General features: G+C 46.6%; 1 protein-coding gene across 1 annotated transcript in view; it reads left to right on the forward strand.

Moving 5' to 3' along the window:
- Positions 1-16,144, forward strand: part of NVL (nuclear VCP like) — a 48,147-nt gene that overhangs the window by 26,030 nt on the left and 5,973 nt on the right. The window contains exons 11-20 of the mRNA XM_044289213.1: positions 3-120; positions 265-409; positions 1,056-1,287; positions 1,824-2,042; positions 2,690-2,794; positions 3,390-3,452; positions 4,507-4,626; positions 8,752-8,851; positions 14,138-14,244; positions 15,386-15,462. Of these exons, the coding sequence (XP_044145148.1) occupies positions 3-120; positions 265-409; positions 1,056-1,287; positions 1,824-2,042; positions 2,690-2,794; positions 3,390-3,452; positions 4,507-4,626; positions 8,752-8,851; positions 14,138-14,244; positions 15,386-15,462 (1,286 nt within the window). The remainder of the gene's footprint in view (positions 1-2; positions 121-264; positions 410-1,055; positions 1,288-1,823; positions 2,043-2,689; positions 2,795-3,389; positions 3,453-4,506; positions 4,627-8,751; positions 8,852-14,137; positions 14,245-15,385; positions 15,463-16,144) is intronic.

The following is a 16,144-nucleotide window of genomic DNA, read 5'->3' on the forward strand; positions in this document are numbered from 1 at the left end:
AGAGCAGCGCTCCCTGCATCCTTTTCATTGACGAGATTGATGCCATCACTCCCAAGAGAGAAGTCGCCTCCAAGGACATGGAGCGCAGGATTGTGGCTCAGCTACTTACCTGCATGGATGGTTTGTTATAGTCTTCAGTATAATCAGCGGGTTGATCCTGGACTCCTCTTCACCCATTCCTTGTAGCCTTTCCTGGGCCTTCTTCCAGAAGTCCACATTTACATAGCGGCTCATGCAGGAACCTTCTTTGCTTTCCGCCTCCAGATTTGAACAACCTGTCCATCACCGCTCAGGTTCTCGTCATCGGAGCCACTAACAGACCGGATTCCCTGGATCCTGCTCTCAGGCGAGCCGGAAGGTTTGACCGGGAGATCTGCTTGGGGATCCCTGACGAAGGAGCGAGACTAAAGTGAGCATTGCCCTAAAGGAAAATAATTCTATAGGTTAATCTCTGTGACATCAGGTGATTTATTTTCAATTGGTGTCATTAATAAAGGCTATGGAGACCTTCAGGGCAAATTTATTATCATTGCATTTTACTCATTTTGGATTAAAAATCATTTTTTCAGTTGGTCTTTATTAAAAATGTTCAGTTGTTTTTGAGATACAAGGGTTAAAAATAATCAGTCTGTTTGCAGAGTATCACTACTCAGTCCTGTCAACTGACAGCTCATGTGAAGCCTTATCTCTGATCTCCTGACCTCTCGTTTAAGCCGTATTCTCATCAGTTTGATAAGAGTTTAGCTATAATGAGTGTCTATGAGGTCAGGAGATCAGAGACGAGGCTTCACATGAGCTGTCAGTCTGCAAATAGACTGATTTTTCAACCCCTGTATGTCAAAAATGGCTGAACATTTTTCAGACTTATTGAAAAGAGTACAGTGCAATCATAAAAAAAATTGCCCCGAAGGTGTCCATAAGCCTTTAAACAAGGGGAAGGGATTGGACGATGACATGCTTGGTCCCTGTCCCGTGAAATTTGCCGTTAATGTATTTGGATGTAATGCGAGGGTCAGAACTGGCACCGATGTCTCTTGCTGTCATCACTCTCTCAGGATCCTGAAGACTCTGTGTCGGAAGCTCCGGCTCCCAGAATCCTTTGACTTCCAGCATCTGGCTCATCTGACGCCGGGATACGTCGGGGCAGACCTGATGGCGCTCTGCCGAGAGGCGGCAATGTGTGCAGTGAACAGAGCGCTGATCCAGCTGCCGGATCGGCCATCGTCAGAGGCTGAAGTAGAAGATCCTGCAGCCACGTTACCAGTCCACGAAGTAAAACCAGCTCTGGTAGGTGAAATTACCCCCATCCTATGTAATAAATACAGGAGAATGTAACTCCCTGACACCCAAGGGCTGCTAACACTCAGTGTCCCACATGCAACATAGGGTGAATATGCCCGCTCACCCGTACAGTAATCCAGTTACATATTGGGGGTGGCCAAGCAGGAGATGCAGGCTCCCATATCTGAGAGACTCACGTTGAACAAAATGGTAGACACCTTGTGCACCATGTTGTTATGACGGACGTAACCGTGGCGGCTAATGGAGGCCTCGGAGCCCATGTGCCTCCCTATAATCCAACATGTGAAGTGGTCGTCCAGCATTAGGAAAACATGGCAGCGTTTTCTGACCACAGGTTGTGTGCGGTATTGCAGTTCAGCCCCAGTCACTCCAGTGAAGCTGAGCTTTAATACCAGACACGGACAGGTACGGTGCTGTTTCTGGAGGAAAGCAGCCATGTTTTTCTAGCCCTTTAAGAACAGTTTCTGAGAAACGTTAGGGATATCTGAAAATCGAGCTGTTTTTTTCCTTCTTTTCTACAGAGCGAGCTGCAGCGGTTGCTCGAGGTGTTGATGGAGCAGTCGCCATTTCCAGAGCAGCAGCTGCAGGGTCTGTGCATTGAGATGGCCGATTTCCTGAGCGCTCTCCCGTCGGTGCAGCCGTCAGCCAAGAGAGAAGGCTTTGCCACGGTCCCTGATGTCACCTGGGCCGACATAGGGGCGCTGGATGAGATCCGGGAGGAGCTGACCATGGCCATACTGGTGAGCAGAAAATGCGTTTCCACATTAACCTGTCAGATTGATGTCATTGGGCTGCACTTTGGACATTGCACTCTGCTCACATGGAAAGCCATAATATTGGCTACACTTCGGAAAACCGTCAACCAACTTCCTAGGAAACTTCATTGGGTGGGTTGAGATGCAGGCCTATGATAGAAATGACGCCATCTTTAAATTACACTTTGCAGATGTAATAAGGGATGTGCTCCGCTCCTCTGCATTGCCATTCACATCATTCTACCAATCCCGGTGGTGTTTACTTCCTCCATAGCATGATCATATTCTCTACTGAAGCCAGTCAGCCCGCCGATCTGATATTCATGACCTATCCTGAGGATAGACCATCAATCGTAAAAGCCCGGAGAACCCATTTTTATAGGTACTGGAGCTCCATTTTTCTGATGCAGAGCTCCCAATCCCTAGCATAGGTATGGATTTTAAAGATAACCTGCCAATTACCTCCAACTACCACTAGAGGGAGCTTAAGAGCTTGCTGCATTCTGATTGAGATGCAGTAAGCTCCCTCTAGTGGTGGCTGCTGGTAGTTATCATGTTATATCTTTAAATCAACGTCCGTGCATGTGAAAGCCTCCAGTAACTTTGCTGTTATTTAACTTCTCTCTTTCCAGGCACCAGTGAGGAATCCAGAGCAGTTTAAGGCTCTCGGACTCATGGCTCCTGCAGGAGTCTTACTAGCCGGACCCCCGGGCTGTGGCAAAACCTTACTCGCCAAGGTATAAGAAACTGTCCAGTTATATGTATGTGTGGGTTTTAATAATTTTTTTTTTCCTTCTGCACTTTTAGAGTTCAGATGTTAAAGGATATGAAGACTTGCCACCATTTTTTCACTGCCCCAAACATCTAAAGTAAAAAAAAACAAAAAAAAAAAACAATGCAACTTTGCAACAGATTTGAATCCAAACTTTCTACCATTCTTGGGTATGCAGCTCCTCTGCAATCTCATGCATCTCCGTGTTTGCAGAATGCCTGCAAACCCTCTGTAGTCTGCTCCTGCAGCCGTGCATGACTCCCATGTGTCCAGTGCATTTGGACAGATGGAAGAGAGTAACACATGCAGGATCAGACTACACAGGGTTTGTTTGTAGTCTGTAACCATGGAGAGCCATACCTATGGATTGGCTTATTTGCCTGTGTTTGTTAGTGGCATCTACAGCTGCACATGGAGGCACGCTGTTGCATGACTGCTTTGTTAGTCACAACTGTAGTAGCTCGTGACAAGCACCTTGGCGTTGCGCCCGTCTGCACCATGTGTAGCAGGAAAAGGGCAAGCAAGTCATCTAGTCTAAACACGGTTATCTTGTATTTCAGGCCGTAGCCAACGAATCCGGACTCAACTTTATTTCGGTGAAGGGGCCTGAACTTCTGAACATGGTGAGTGAGGTGGAGACCGCCACCGATGGTGCACAGATCCCATGTGATAAGATATGACTTACTCGTGTTTTCTAATGTGTAGGACATTTTATATATCTTCTGTGTATTTTCCTGTCAAGTATCGAAATCCGAGGGCAACTTTGTCATAGAAGTAGCATTAAAGGGGTATTCCGGTTGTTACAAGTTATCCCCTATTCACATAATAGGGACTAACTATTAGATCGGTGGGAGTCCTATTGCTGAGACCCCCACGATCATGAGAATAGAGGGGCAGGTCGGGCATGCACACTGCTGCCATTCTTCTCTATGGGAGTCCGGAGAGTAGAGCGCTCGGCTATATAAAACTCCCATAGAGGTGAACTGAGCAGCAGTGCGCATACCCGACCAGCTACTCAGTTCATTTTGGGGGGCCCTGAGCGGTATGGGGTTAACGTTCCCAGCAGTAGAACCCCCCCCCCCCCCCCACAGTTCTCAGGCAGCATAGTGGCGTCATGCGTCAGTGTAGTGTGTAGTGGCGCAGGCGCAAGATTAATGCGACCAGTTTAGATGTCTGGCCATGTGAAAAAAAGCGGAGGACTCTCTTGAGCAGCGGGGGTCAGCCCGTCAGTGCTCGAGGTGACAATTTTAGAGTTAATTGGATTTGTTCGAATCGATTCGCTCATCTCTAGTCCCCCCCAAAATAAGCTGTTCAACTAGGTGTCCCGTAGAGTCTGTGATTAGATATAATCTTCAAAGGAACCTGGCGGTAAGTGTCCAGTTACCCTGCAGCGCCCCCGCAGGGCAAATGAAGTATTACACTATTACAATTCATATTAGTGATATGATATCAATCAGTGACCGGTCTTCCAAGTACTTCGGGGTCTGTGCCTCCGCACCGCTAAAGATGGGGCATGTCCTATGTTAGGCCACATCTAGCGGATCACAGACCCATTGAAGTACATGGTGCACCTGGCCTGTGCCTGTGGTTTGCGGTCCGCAACAGGGGCACACCCATTACAAGTTTGTGTGAATGCACTTTAAGTCTCAGTGATACCCCTGTTTTCCCGTTTTTCAGTACGTTGGTGAAAGTGAAAGAGCCGTGCGGCAGGTTTTCCAGAGAGCATCAAACTCTTCCCCCTGTGTTATATTTTTCGATGAAATTGACTCTCTTTGCCCTCGAAGGTCCAGCCATGAAGTAAGTGATTTTTCTACAAATCCAAGGGCCCTTTACGTATTTGGGTGAGCCTACATTACCTATCAGAGCCGTAGGTATGAGATTAGAAAAACATGGCTGCTTTCCTCCCAAATCATTGACGCCCTCGTCCATGGCTTGTGCCTTATTCATTTGAATACCAGATGCAGCCTGTGGACTAGAGTGGTACGGTTTTGGGGAAGTAATACAGCCTCTTTAAAGAATATGTAAAGTTTTGCAACCAGTGCATCATAACGTGAAAAATAAAGCAACTTTTCAAATAGCTCTAATTAAAAATCTCCTACCGTTTGTGCATACAGCTCCTATGCATACTTGTGTTTCCATGGTTACCGACTACAAACAAACCTTATCTAGTCTGATCCACCCCCTTATTTCTTACCTGCCAAATCACTGCAAGCAGAAATAAAATGGGCAAATGGAAGGTAATATGACTTCAGGATCAGACTACATTGAGCTTGTAACCATGGAGACACTGTTGGCGATATAAAGCAAATGCTTTATATTAAAGATAGGATCAAAGGAATTTTTTTTAAAGGGAATTGATCCTAGAGGTGGACATATAAAACACCTCAAAAAGAGATCATTGTTAATTTAATTATATTGTGGAATCAGTAAAATAAGGTACAAGCATCTATGCAAACATATAACTGATTTATTATACAATAACTTAAAATGCAATCAAAGCTTAATGAATGTAAAAACTCAATAATATGCAATAATATACAGTGATATGCAGTACCCAAAATTCGCCACTAGATGGCTCTAACAAGACTACCAGTGTTCCATATCACCTCTCAAACATAAAATGTAATACAAGCGTCTCGACGACAATTAAGAGATATACACTCAATAGTGATAAGGATAGATACAAACCCTTGCTCTGCTCAAACTATGACCAATCTCAGATATCGGGTAGTATTGCTACATAAGTTATAAATTATCAGGCCTGATATAGACTAGGGAATATGCGTATTCCAATCAGCGAGTTTCTTTGATATCAATATTAGATCTTTTATTCAGTAATATGCATCTTTACTGAATAGTGATAATATTGATGTAGTACTTTTTAACATTACACATACGCAATAAAGCATGGAGTTGCTAAATATCAGGACAATTAATTAAATCAATACTACACATAATAAAGTCAAGAATGCAGATGATATGCAGAGTCTAAGGGAAGTCATCTCTAAGGTCCGTTCTGATCATTGGGATTTTTCTCCTGGAGTCTCTCCTTTCTTTCTTTGTTTCTCTGTTTTCTGTTGCTCCCTGTTGTTCTTTTCCCTTCATGTGTGTGTGGTTTATGATCACAAACTTATCAGTTAGACACACCTTCCTAACTTGAGCGTTTTTCCAATCATTGTCTGTTAGGCGTGTACATATGATAATGACTGTGATGTCACTGTATCACCCAGAAGGCATTTCAGCTGTTGGTGCAATGTTACTTATTCATACCTAGGTGGCACAATTGCATAAGCTACTAGCATCATCACTATTAAGGGTTAACTGTCCAGGTCTGATTTCTCTTACATTCTATACACGTAATATATGGAATCCTAAATCAGAGCTATAGGATTAATTTTGATACAAAAAACAATTAAGGCATAGACCTTGTGGTGCCATTTAGACTTTTCACATACTCTCAAATTTATGTACTGATAAGAACATAATAGACCTTGTACTCTCAGACATGTGTGTCTCTTCTGTCCCTTCAACGGGTGATTGATTGTTAGGCTACATTCACACGTCAGTATTTTTCTATATCCCGAATTTCGGTCCGTTTTTTTGCGGATCCGTTGTTCCTGAAAATGTTTCCGTATGTCATCCGTATGTCATTCGTTTTTTGCGGATCCGCAAAAAACGGAAACGTGTATAAATTTCAATAAGCAAATAAAGTTGTTTGGATTTCTTTGAAAAAAAATTGAAAAAAAAAAGTTTCTGTTTGCAGGATTTAATTTCCAGGAACGGAATCCGCATAAAACGGATGACATACGTAAGGACATACGAATGTCTTCCGTTTTTTGCGGATCCATTGACTTTGTATTGTACCAGGATCCGATTTTTGCGGAAAAGAATAGGACATGTTTTATATTTTTTCGGACATGCGGAACGGAACAACGGAAACGGACAGCACACATTGTGCTGTCCGATTTTTTTCCAGGACCCATTGAAAATGAATGGGTCCAGAACTGGTTCTGATCTGTTCCGCAAAAAACGGAACAGATCAGGAAAGAAAAAACGGACGTGTAAATGGACCCTTAAAAATAACACCATCTTCCCTGAACGAGGACTCATTAATACAGTCTACACTTTAAATTATTCTCATCGCTCTTTAGGAGTGTATGCGTTCTTAGTGAGAAATATATAAGATAATAGATGCATTGACGTCCTTTATAATATTCAACAATATAAAACGATACATATGTCCTATTGATTATCTTATACTAAAAACTTAATGTGATTTTATATATATATATATATATATATATATATATATATATACACACATACATCACAGATTTTCTGCTTCATCAATAGACATTAAACCATAGGGGTAATTAGCACCAGATTCATCTAGTAAATATCCTTATCTCAGTCATAAATCTATAAGGAGACAAGAATGACTCTTCTCAGACTGGTGCATCTACATAGAATAAATTATGAACTGTGTCCTCTCCATGAACCTCTTTTGGCCTTCTTTAAAATACATACAAAATGGTGAAGATGCCACAATATGGCCTCTTATATAATCAAATCCACTATAATTAGGATATTTTGATATAAATGTTATATACCTATGAAAAGACATGCAGACCTATGCGTTGTTGTAAGAGCTGTATACAGGGAATTTTTAATTAGAGGGTTCAGGATTTTCTTTCTCTTGCACGCACGCTGTTCTTCATGCGAGGGAAGACTTGTAACTACTTTGCCAGTTATACAAATACTTTTTGCATAAAGACCCAGAGCGCTTTTTACAGACCTGTTATTCCACTCTGATGCTTCGTCGGATTTGTTTTCACCACTGGTCGGCCTTAAATATGGGAGCTCGGCACCTGCAGCAGTGCTTGTCCTCTCCTCTGCCTACAGATGTGTCAAAGATGATGTATGGACTGTGGAAGAATGCTTGAGCCAATTACTTAGTTAGAAGATACCCATGTATACTCATTGCCTATAATAAAAAAAAAAGAAAAAAGCACCTCCTTGAAGTATTAATGTTAGTGAGACGCCATTACAAGATGGTGCTGGCACACAGATGTTTACATTAAGTTCACATACCAAAGTTTGTAAGCCGCCAAGTGTTATCTCTTTTCTTCTCATCTCTTTTTCCTCCTTAGCCAATGAAATAATGTCATGAGCCTCAGAGGGGGACGCCCCCCTCTGAAGATGTAAAAACTGCTTTACTCATTGTAATAAACGGAGAGAGAGTTTTTGACTGTGTCTGTCTCTACCACGTGTGGAAATTTACCCCTTGGGGTACCTTGATTTGGAGCACCAGAGTGTATCTTAAATGCTTTAATTAAAAGAAACTTCAACAAAGGGAGGAAGGCAGCTTCACAGGGGATGCCCACTGAGCACACAGCCAGCAGCTCCAGAACCAGAAAAGGACGAAGAATTCTCGTCATTGAGAATTAAAGGGAGAGGGGATAAACTCTTGAATCTCAAAATCTTGTCTTGTTCTTGTCATACCTTAAAGGGGTTATTCAACCCCTATAATGACCCTCCCAATGCCTGAGCCCCTCACATAGATTATACTTACCCCGACACCTGTGTCGCTCCTGATCCCCACGGATCAAAACATCTGGCGATCGGTGGGAACAGCCAAAGGGAGGCCACGACGGGGACCAGCCTCCCTAGCCTCCCGAGTGACGCTAGGGAGTTGCCTTGGCGACCATGTGGGCGACGCGGGTTCCGGGAAGTTTTATCTATATGAGGGGATCGGGCATTGGGTGGGGCATTGCATGGGTTGGATAACCCCTTTAGGTGGTCCTGCACCCCTGGGCATCACATAGCTCAGGTGGCCATCTAATCCCCAGAGGAGGTCACGCTGCAGCAGCTTTTTTTCTGTATTTCACTGCATGTGACAATCTCTTCTCTCTTTTCTCGCAGTCCGGAGCTAGCATCAGGGTGGTCAACCAGCTGCTGACAGAGATGGATGGCCTGGAGTCCAGGCGGCAGGTTTTTATCATGGCCGCTACTAACCGCCCAGGTGAGCTCTGCGTTCATTTCTGCTTTGAAATCCACCAAAAAAACAACAACTTTCCTCTCTCTAACCCTTGTGCCAAAGAACACAAAATAGAAAAGTATATTGGTCAAATGGATGTTTTCTTATAAAAACTGCATTGCTTCCCCCAGGGTTAGTGTCTGGTATTGCTAGTCAGCTCTGTGGAATGAATGGGACAGAGTTGCAATACCACACACTACCTGTGGGTAGAAGTGGCGCTATTTTGAATGAAGGCATCCATGTTTTAACCAGTAAATTGAAGATGGGTGAGAAGGGCGATGCAGCTGCAGTCTGAGCCTGTGTATGCTGTGAGAGGGGGAAGAGCAGACGCTTCTGATTGGCTCGTGGTACTGTGCTATCACTTTAAATGGTTTATTCATTATAGTGATATTTTATGCATCTCTGGGTTTCATTTCATTAGAGCCCTAACCGCTTCCTGCTTGTGCAGCTGAAGTCTTGTTACACTGTGTCAGTCTACATGAACACAGCAACATGAGACATTTCTCACCAGTCCTGGACTCCCAGAATTAGAAACACTATGATTTGCAACAATACCTCTTTAGATCACTTCTCCCATACACCCATGTGATTTTATGCAGTAGTGTATTGGAAATTCAGGCGTCCATGAGAATAAACGCAAAAACACTCTTCCCTGCTTCTATGCTGGATGTTGAATGAGGCATTGGTGAACATTTTAGCCAAAGCGTAATAAGCCACTCACCACGTCAAGACCACGTCAAGGTCGCCTCTATGAATGGTCCCTAACACTAGTTCCTACCTGTTATGGGCCATGACAGCCACACAAAGTCCAGGGAGCGCAGGTACAGCATGCACGCCAAGCACACTCTGCTTTTAACCCCGTCCGGTGCCATTACAGCTTTCATCGGATCCAGGGATGCAAGTACCAACATGCATGCTGAGCCCACTATATACTTCTCCTGGAGCCAAATGGCTACTGGTAGGCGCTATGAAAGCAGACTCAGTTTTATACTGACTTTAAAACCAGCCTCCAGGGCAGACTAACTGGTCAGGTGTGCATGACTACATGGAGATCGCCCTGGAGGCTGGTTTTAAAGTCAGTATAAAACTGAGTCTGCTTTTATAGCGCCTACCAGTAGCCATTTGGCTCCAGTAGAAGTATATAGTGGGCTCAGCATGCATGTTGGTACTTGCATCCCTGGATCTGATGGAAGCTGTAATGGCACCGGACGGGGTTAAAAGCAGAGTGTGCCTAGCGTGCATGCTGTACCTGCGCTCCCTGGACTTTGTGTGGCTGTCATGGCCCATAACAGGTAGGAACTAGTGTTAGGGACCACTCATAGAGGCGACCTTGACGTGGTGAGTGGCTTATTACGCTTTAGCCAAAATGTACACCAATGCCTCATTCAACATCCAGCATAGAGGCAGGGAAGAGTGCTGGTTGCAGAGTGCCATTGCATTTGTGTTTTTTGCGTTTGTATGTGTATTTCGCCATAGCAATGTGCACCTGCATACAGGGTTGTGCTGACTGAACCCCCCACATTTGTCCATGAGAATATATCGTACTTGTGATAGGTACTGTAGCCTCCAGCAGGCTCCAGCCCGTCACCACCAAAGAATGGCTTCCCCGATCTAGCGAGGGGAAGCTGTTCAAGCCCTGGGAGAGCAGCGCTCCCAGAGAGAACTGCTACAGATGCCGTGGTCACAATTGAGCACAGCATCTGAGGGTTTTAATGTCTGCGATTGGCATTATCGCCAATCGCAGACATTAGCCCTATGTGTCTGCTGTGTGAAACAGCAGAAACATGGAGGGTATGGAATCCGCTAAACTATGGAGTGGGCACCATATTTAAAGGGCCAACATCCACCATGCACATGCCCAGTGGATATCCTGAAGGGGTTAATGGGTATGACTTGTGTTTGCCCTAGAATTTGATGGCCCTTATAGCGACTGAGTTCTGCATTGATCTTGTACATTAGTCTAGACCAGTGGGCTCCAATCTGTGCCTCTCCAGCTGCTGTCGGGGCACGTTGGGAGTTGTAGTTTTACAGTAGACATATTTTAGTCTAAAGATAGATTTACACGTCAAGATAATTTGGCAGATTATCGGGAACGAACGTTCCTGCGAATGCTTGTTCTGGACAGTCCGCCCGTGTAAAGGTGCGGATGAACGAGTGCAGGCAAGTAAATGATTATCATTTTTGGGCAGCAGATCGTGCGATCTAAACAGCGATCTGCTGCCCAGAAGCAATGCAGCTGTATGGGGAGGAGCGATCACAATAGCAGCGCTTCACCCCCACTGAGCAAGCAGCCGACGCGCTTCCTTCCTGACATCCGCTGCTCATCTGCACTTCTACATCCACCTTAATGGTCGCTATCAGCCGACTCTCTGCAGTGTTTGCACAAGGGGCAGGCTGCTGCCGACTCTCTGCAGTGTTTGCACAAGGGGCAGGCTGCTGCCGACTCTCTGCAGTGTGTGCACAAGGGGCAGGCTGCTGCCGACTCTCTGCAGTGTGTGCACAAGGGGCAGGCTGCTGCCGACTCTCTGCAGTGTGTGCACAAGGGGCAGGCTGCTGCCGACTCTCTGCAGTGTGTGCACAAGGGGCAGGCTGCTGCCGACTCTCTGCAGTGTGTGCACAAGGGGCAGGCTGCTGCCGACTCTCTGCAGTGTTTGCACAAGGGGCAGGCTGCTGCCGACTCTCTGCAGTGTGTGCACAAGGGGCAGGCTGCTGCCGACTCTCTGCAGTGTGTGCACAAGGGGCAGGCTGCTGCCGACTCTCTGCAGTGTGTGCACAAGGGGCAGGCTGCTGCCGACTCTCTGCAGTGTGTGCACAAGGGGCAGGCTGCTGCCGACTCTCTGCAGTGTGTGCACAAGGGGCAGGCTGCTGCCGACTCTCTGCAGTGTGTGCACAAGGGGCAGGCTGCTGCCGACTCTCTGCAGTGTGTGCACAAGGGGCAGGCTGCTGCCGACTCTCTGCAGTGTGTGCACAAGGGGCAGGCTGCTGCCGACTCTCTGCAGTGTGTGCACAAGGGGCAGGCTGCTGCCGACTCTCTGCAGTGTGTGCACAAGGGGCAGGCTGCTGCCGACTCTCTGCAGTGTGTGCACAAGGGGCAGGCTGCTGCCGACTCTCTGCAGTGTGTGCACAAGGGGCAGGCTGCTGCCGACTCTCTGCAGTGTGTGCACAAGGGGCAGGCTGCTGCCGACTCTCTGCAGTGTTTGCACAAGGGGCAGGCTGCTGCCGACTCTCTGCAGTGTTTGCACAAGGGGCAGGCTGCTGCCGACTCTCTGCAGTGTTTGCACAAGGGGCAGGCTGCTGCCGACTCTCTGCAGTGTGTGCACAAGGGGCAGGCTGCTGCCGACTCTCTGCAGTGTGTGCACAAGGGGCAGGCTGCTGCCGACTCTCTGCAGTGTTTGCACAAGGGGCAGGCTGCTGCCGACTCTCTGCAGTGTGTGCACAAGGGGCAGGCTGCTGCCGACTCTCTGCAGTGTTTGCACAAGGGGCAGGCTGCTGCCGACTCTCTGCAGTGTTTGCACAAGGGGCAGGCTGCTGCCGACTCTCTGCAGTGTTTGCACAAGGGGCAGGCTGCTGCCGACTCTCTGCAGTGTTTGCACAAGGGGCAGGCTGCTGCCGACTCTCTGCAGTGTTTGCACAAGGGGCAGGCTGCTGCCGACTCTCTGCAGTGTTTGCACAAGGGGCAGGCTGCTGCCGACTCTCTGCAGTGTTTGCACAAGGGGCAGGCTGCTGCCGACTCTCTGCAGTGTTTGCACAAGGGGCAGGCTGCTGCCGACTCTCTGCAGTGTTTGCACAAGGGGCAGGCTGCTGCCGACTCTCTGCAGTGTTTGCACAAGGGGCAGGCTGCTGCCGACTCTCTGCAGTGTTTGCACAAGGGGCAGGCTGCTGCTGCTGCAGTTTTAGCACTTGGAGAAGAGGCTTGAGGTGACTTTCTGGAGTGCTGATTAGATAAGGCTGGATTCCAGTAGCTGCTGTTTACTCAGATGGAGAAGGATAGATTTCAGTAAAGCCTGTTCACCTTGACCTACCCTTAAATAGAAGCTTTTTTTTTCTTCTTTTTTTTTAATCAACCTGTTTAAAGGGACAGTGCTCCTATTTTAGTGGCTGGTAGGTAATCTTTACTTCTTGTACCTTGTACAGGTGAAACTCGAAAAATTAGAATATTGTGCAAAGGCTCAAAGTGTTACACTCTAGTCAGCTAATTAATCCATACCCCCTGAGCAAACGGTACCTCAAAATTGTTACTTTGGGGTCTTCATAAGCGGTAAGCCATAATCATCCAAATTATAACAAATAAAGACTTGAAATATCTCACTTTGTAGGTAATGAGTCTCATGTTAGTTTCACCTTTTTAAGTTGCATTACTGAAATAAATGAACTTTGCACGAGATTCTAATTTTTCGAGTTTCACCTGTATATTGTGAGGGGCAGGCTACACTTGTTCAGTATGGCTCTGTTCACATTATGTTTGAGGCCTGCATTTGGCGTATATGCCATACGTATCCAGAGTGTCCCTTTGGCCTCTGTCTGCCTCAGGGCCAGCGTCGGCACCCGGCATACCCAGGCAAGTGCCGGGGCTCATTGCTCCTGGGGGGGGGGGGGTACTCGCGCCTCGACACCCGGTTTGCACACCTGGATTTGGGGACTTTCTGCAAGATCCTCTCAAGCTCTGTCAGGTCTGATGGGGGCTGTTGGTGGACAGCCATTTTCAGGTCTCTCCAGAGATGTTTCATTGGGTTCAAGTCAGGCCTCTGGCTGGGCCACTCAGGGACAGTCACAGAGGTGTCCCTAAGGCTCTCCTGTGTTGTCTTGGCTGTGTGCTTAGGGACATTGTCTTGTTGGAAGGTGAACTTTAGCCCCGTCTGAGGTCCAGAGCTCTGGATCATGTTTTCATTATGGTTACACAAACAAAATAGTAAAATAACACCAGCATTGAGCCTAACTGCATTATATAAGTCAGATGATGGAGTTCTGAGTGCATGTCCTCCAGCGTGATTGCGATCTGTGCCTCGTTAGTATTAACGTCAGTGCAGTGAATACTAATGAAGCGGTGTTGGATTTTGGTTGGGGAGGGGCCCCTCTTCCAGCACATAGACTTTTACTGAAGTCATTTTTTAGCAGGTCTTCATAAGGATTTGAACCCTAGACCATCTGTATGGCAGGAAGAAGAGTTACCATTACACTACAGACCTACAGCGCTGAATCTTCTGTGCTTAAAAAGCTATTTCAGTGCAGTGTAGCTTCAGTGCCATGATTCTCCTTCATTCTCCTCTCCAGACATCATTGATCCAGCTATTCTGCGCCCCGGCCGACTGGATAAGACCCTGTACGTGGGGCTTCCTCCTCCGAGTGATCGTCTTGCCATCCTGAGGACCATAACTAAGGTAAGGGCTCTTTCACACCTGCGTTCTTTTCTTCCGTCGTCGGGGCTCTATGCTGGAAGAATCCTGATCAGGATTATCCTAATGCATTCTGAATGGAGATGAAATCCGTTCAGGATGCATCAGGATGTCTTCAGTTCCGGAACGGAACGTTTTTTGGCCAGAGAAAATACCGCAGCATGCTGCGCTTTTTGCTCCGGCCAAAAATCCTGAAGACTTGCCGCAAGGCCGGATCCGGAATTAATGCCCATTGAAAGGCATTGATCCGGATCCGGCCTTAAGCTAAACGTCGTTTCGGCGCATTGCCGGATCCGACGTTTAGCTTTTTCTGAATAGGTTACCCTGGCTGCCGGGACGCTAAAGTCCTGGCAGCCATGGTAAAGTGTAGCGGGGAGCAGGGGAGCAGCATACTTACCATCCGTGCGGCTCCCGGGGCGCTCCAGAGTGACGTCAGGGCGCCCCACGCGCATGGATGACGTGATCGCATGGCACGTCATCCATGCGCATGGGGCGCTCTGACGTCATTCTGGAGCGCCCCGGGAGCCGCACGGACTGCAAGTATGCCGCTCCCCCGCTCCCCACTACTACTATGGCAACCAGAACTTTAATAGCGTCCTGGCTGCCATAGTAACACTGAAAGCATTTTGAAGACGGATCCGCGCATACAGAGCGCTCCTTTCAGAACGCTCCGGTGTGAAACCAGGGTTAGAAAGTGATTAAATCTATATGGGCCAGAGGCATTAATTCAGTCACAGGACCACTTTTTCCATTGTGGGCAGGTCTTCACTTGCTCCTAAGGTTCTCATAGCGACCCTTGCATGCCGAAACACCCATATAGAGCCGGACGATGCAGTAGAATGCTTATGTCACATGACTGTATATGGACATCCGTCCTTTGTTGTCTGCCATTGACCTTCCGGGATAATACTAGTCCATATAGTCCATTCTAGGCATCCCCTCCACTTGGCCTCTCCAGACCTGAAAGCTGCTGTGATGACTAGCTGGGCCTACATCCATCTTCTGGTCATAAGCATTGCCGATCCCCAATTTGTGGGTTGTGTGTGTCTAAATAATATGTAAAATCATAGCATTGAGATTATCATATATATGAAAGTAAAAAATGTTCCCTCTGGATTTTTAACAGAACGGCTCCCGGCCACCACTGGGTCCAGACGTCAATCTGGAAGTAATCGCCTCCGATGAGAAATGTGATTGTTTCACGTGAGTGCAGCCATTGGATATACCGTAAATAGTGGTTTATCGGAAAACCCCCCTTTTAAATGTCTTGAATAAACATTTCCTACCGTTTTGTGTATACAGCTCCTCTGCAGACAGGGTCTTGTCTGTAACCCTGAGGCACATAGGTTTCATAGGTGCTTTATATATAATGTTTAATTTTTATTTGCAAATTTTTATTTTTTTTATTTTTGTTATTTATTTTTTGACGCATTGAAGCAATTATGATGTAGGTTGCAGACCTGTATTTTGCAGCGGTGACTAGCGCCTTCCTTGGTATAGATCCCTATATTACTTGTCTGGCATGATATAAACCGTAAGCTCTTGGGCAATAGTATATTATGTGTGAGCTAACATCAGATGGTTAACATTCACCGCGGCAGATCTTAAAGGGGTCCTCTCACTTCAGCAAGTGTTATTCATCATGTAGATACAGTTAATAGGAGCCACTTACTAATGTACTGTGATTCTCCATATTGCTTTGTTTGCTGACTGGATTCATTTTTTTCATCACATTATACGCTGCTTGCATCCATGGTTACGACCGCCCTGCAATCCAGCAGTAGTGGTCATGCTTGCACACTACAGGAAGAACCACTGGCCTCTCTGATGGACTGGACTGTGGGAGCGCACATGGGCTGGTGCTTTTTCCTATAGTGTGCAAGCA

Source organism: Bufo gargarizans, chromosome 4 (assembly GCF_014858855.1).
Source record: "Bufo gargarizans isolate SCDJY-AF-19 chromosome 4, ASM1485885v1, whole genome shotgun sequence".
NCBI classification, from domain to species: domain Eukaryota; kingdom Metazoa; phylum Chordata; class Amphibia; order Anura; family Bufonidae; genus Bufo; species Bufo gargarizans.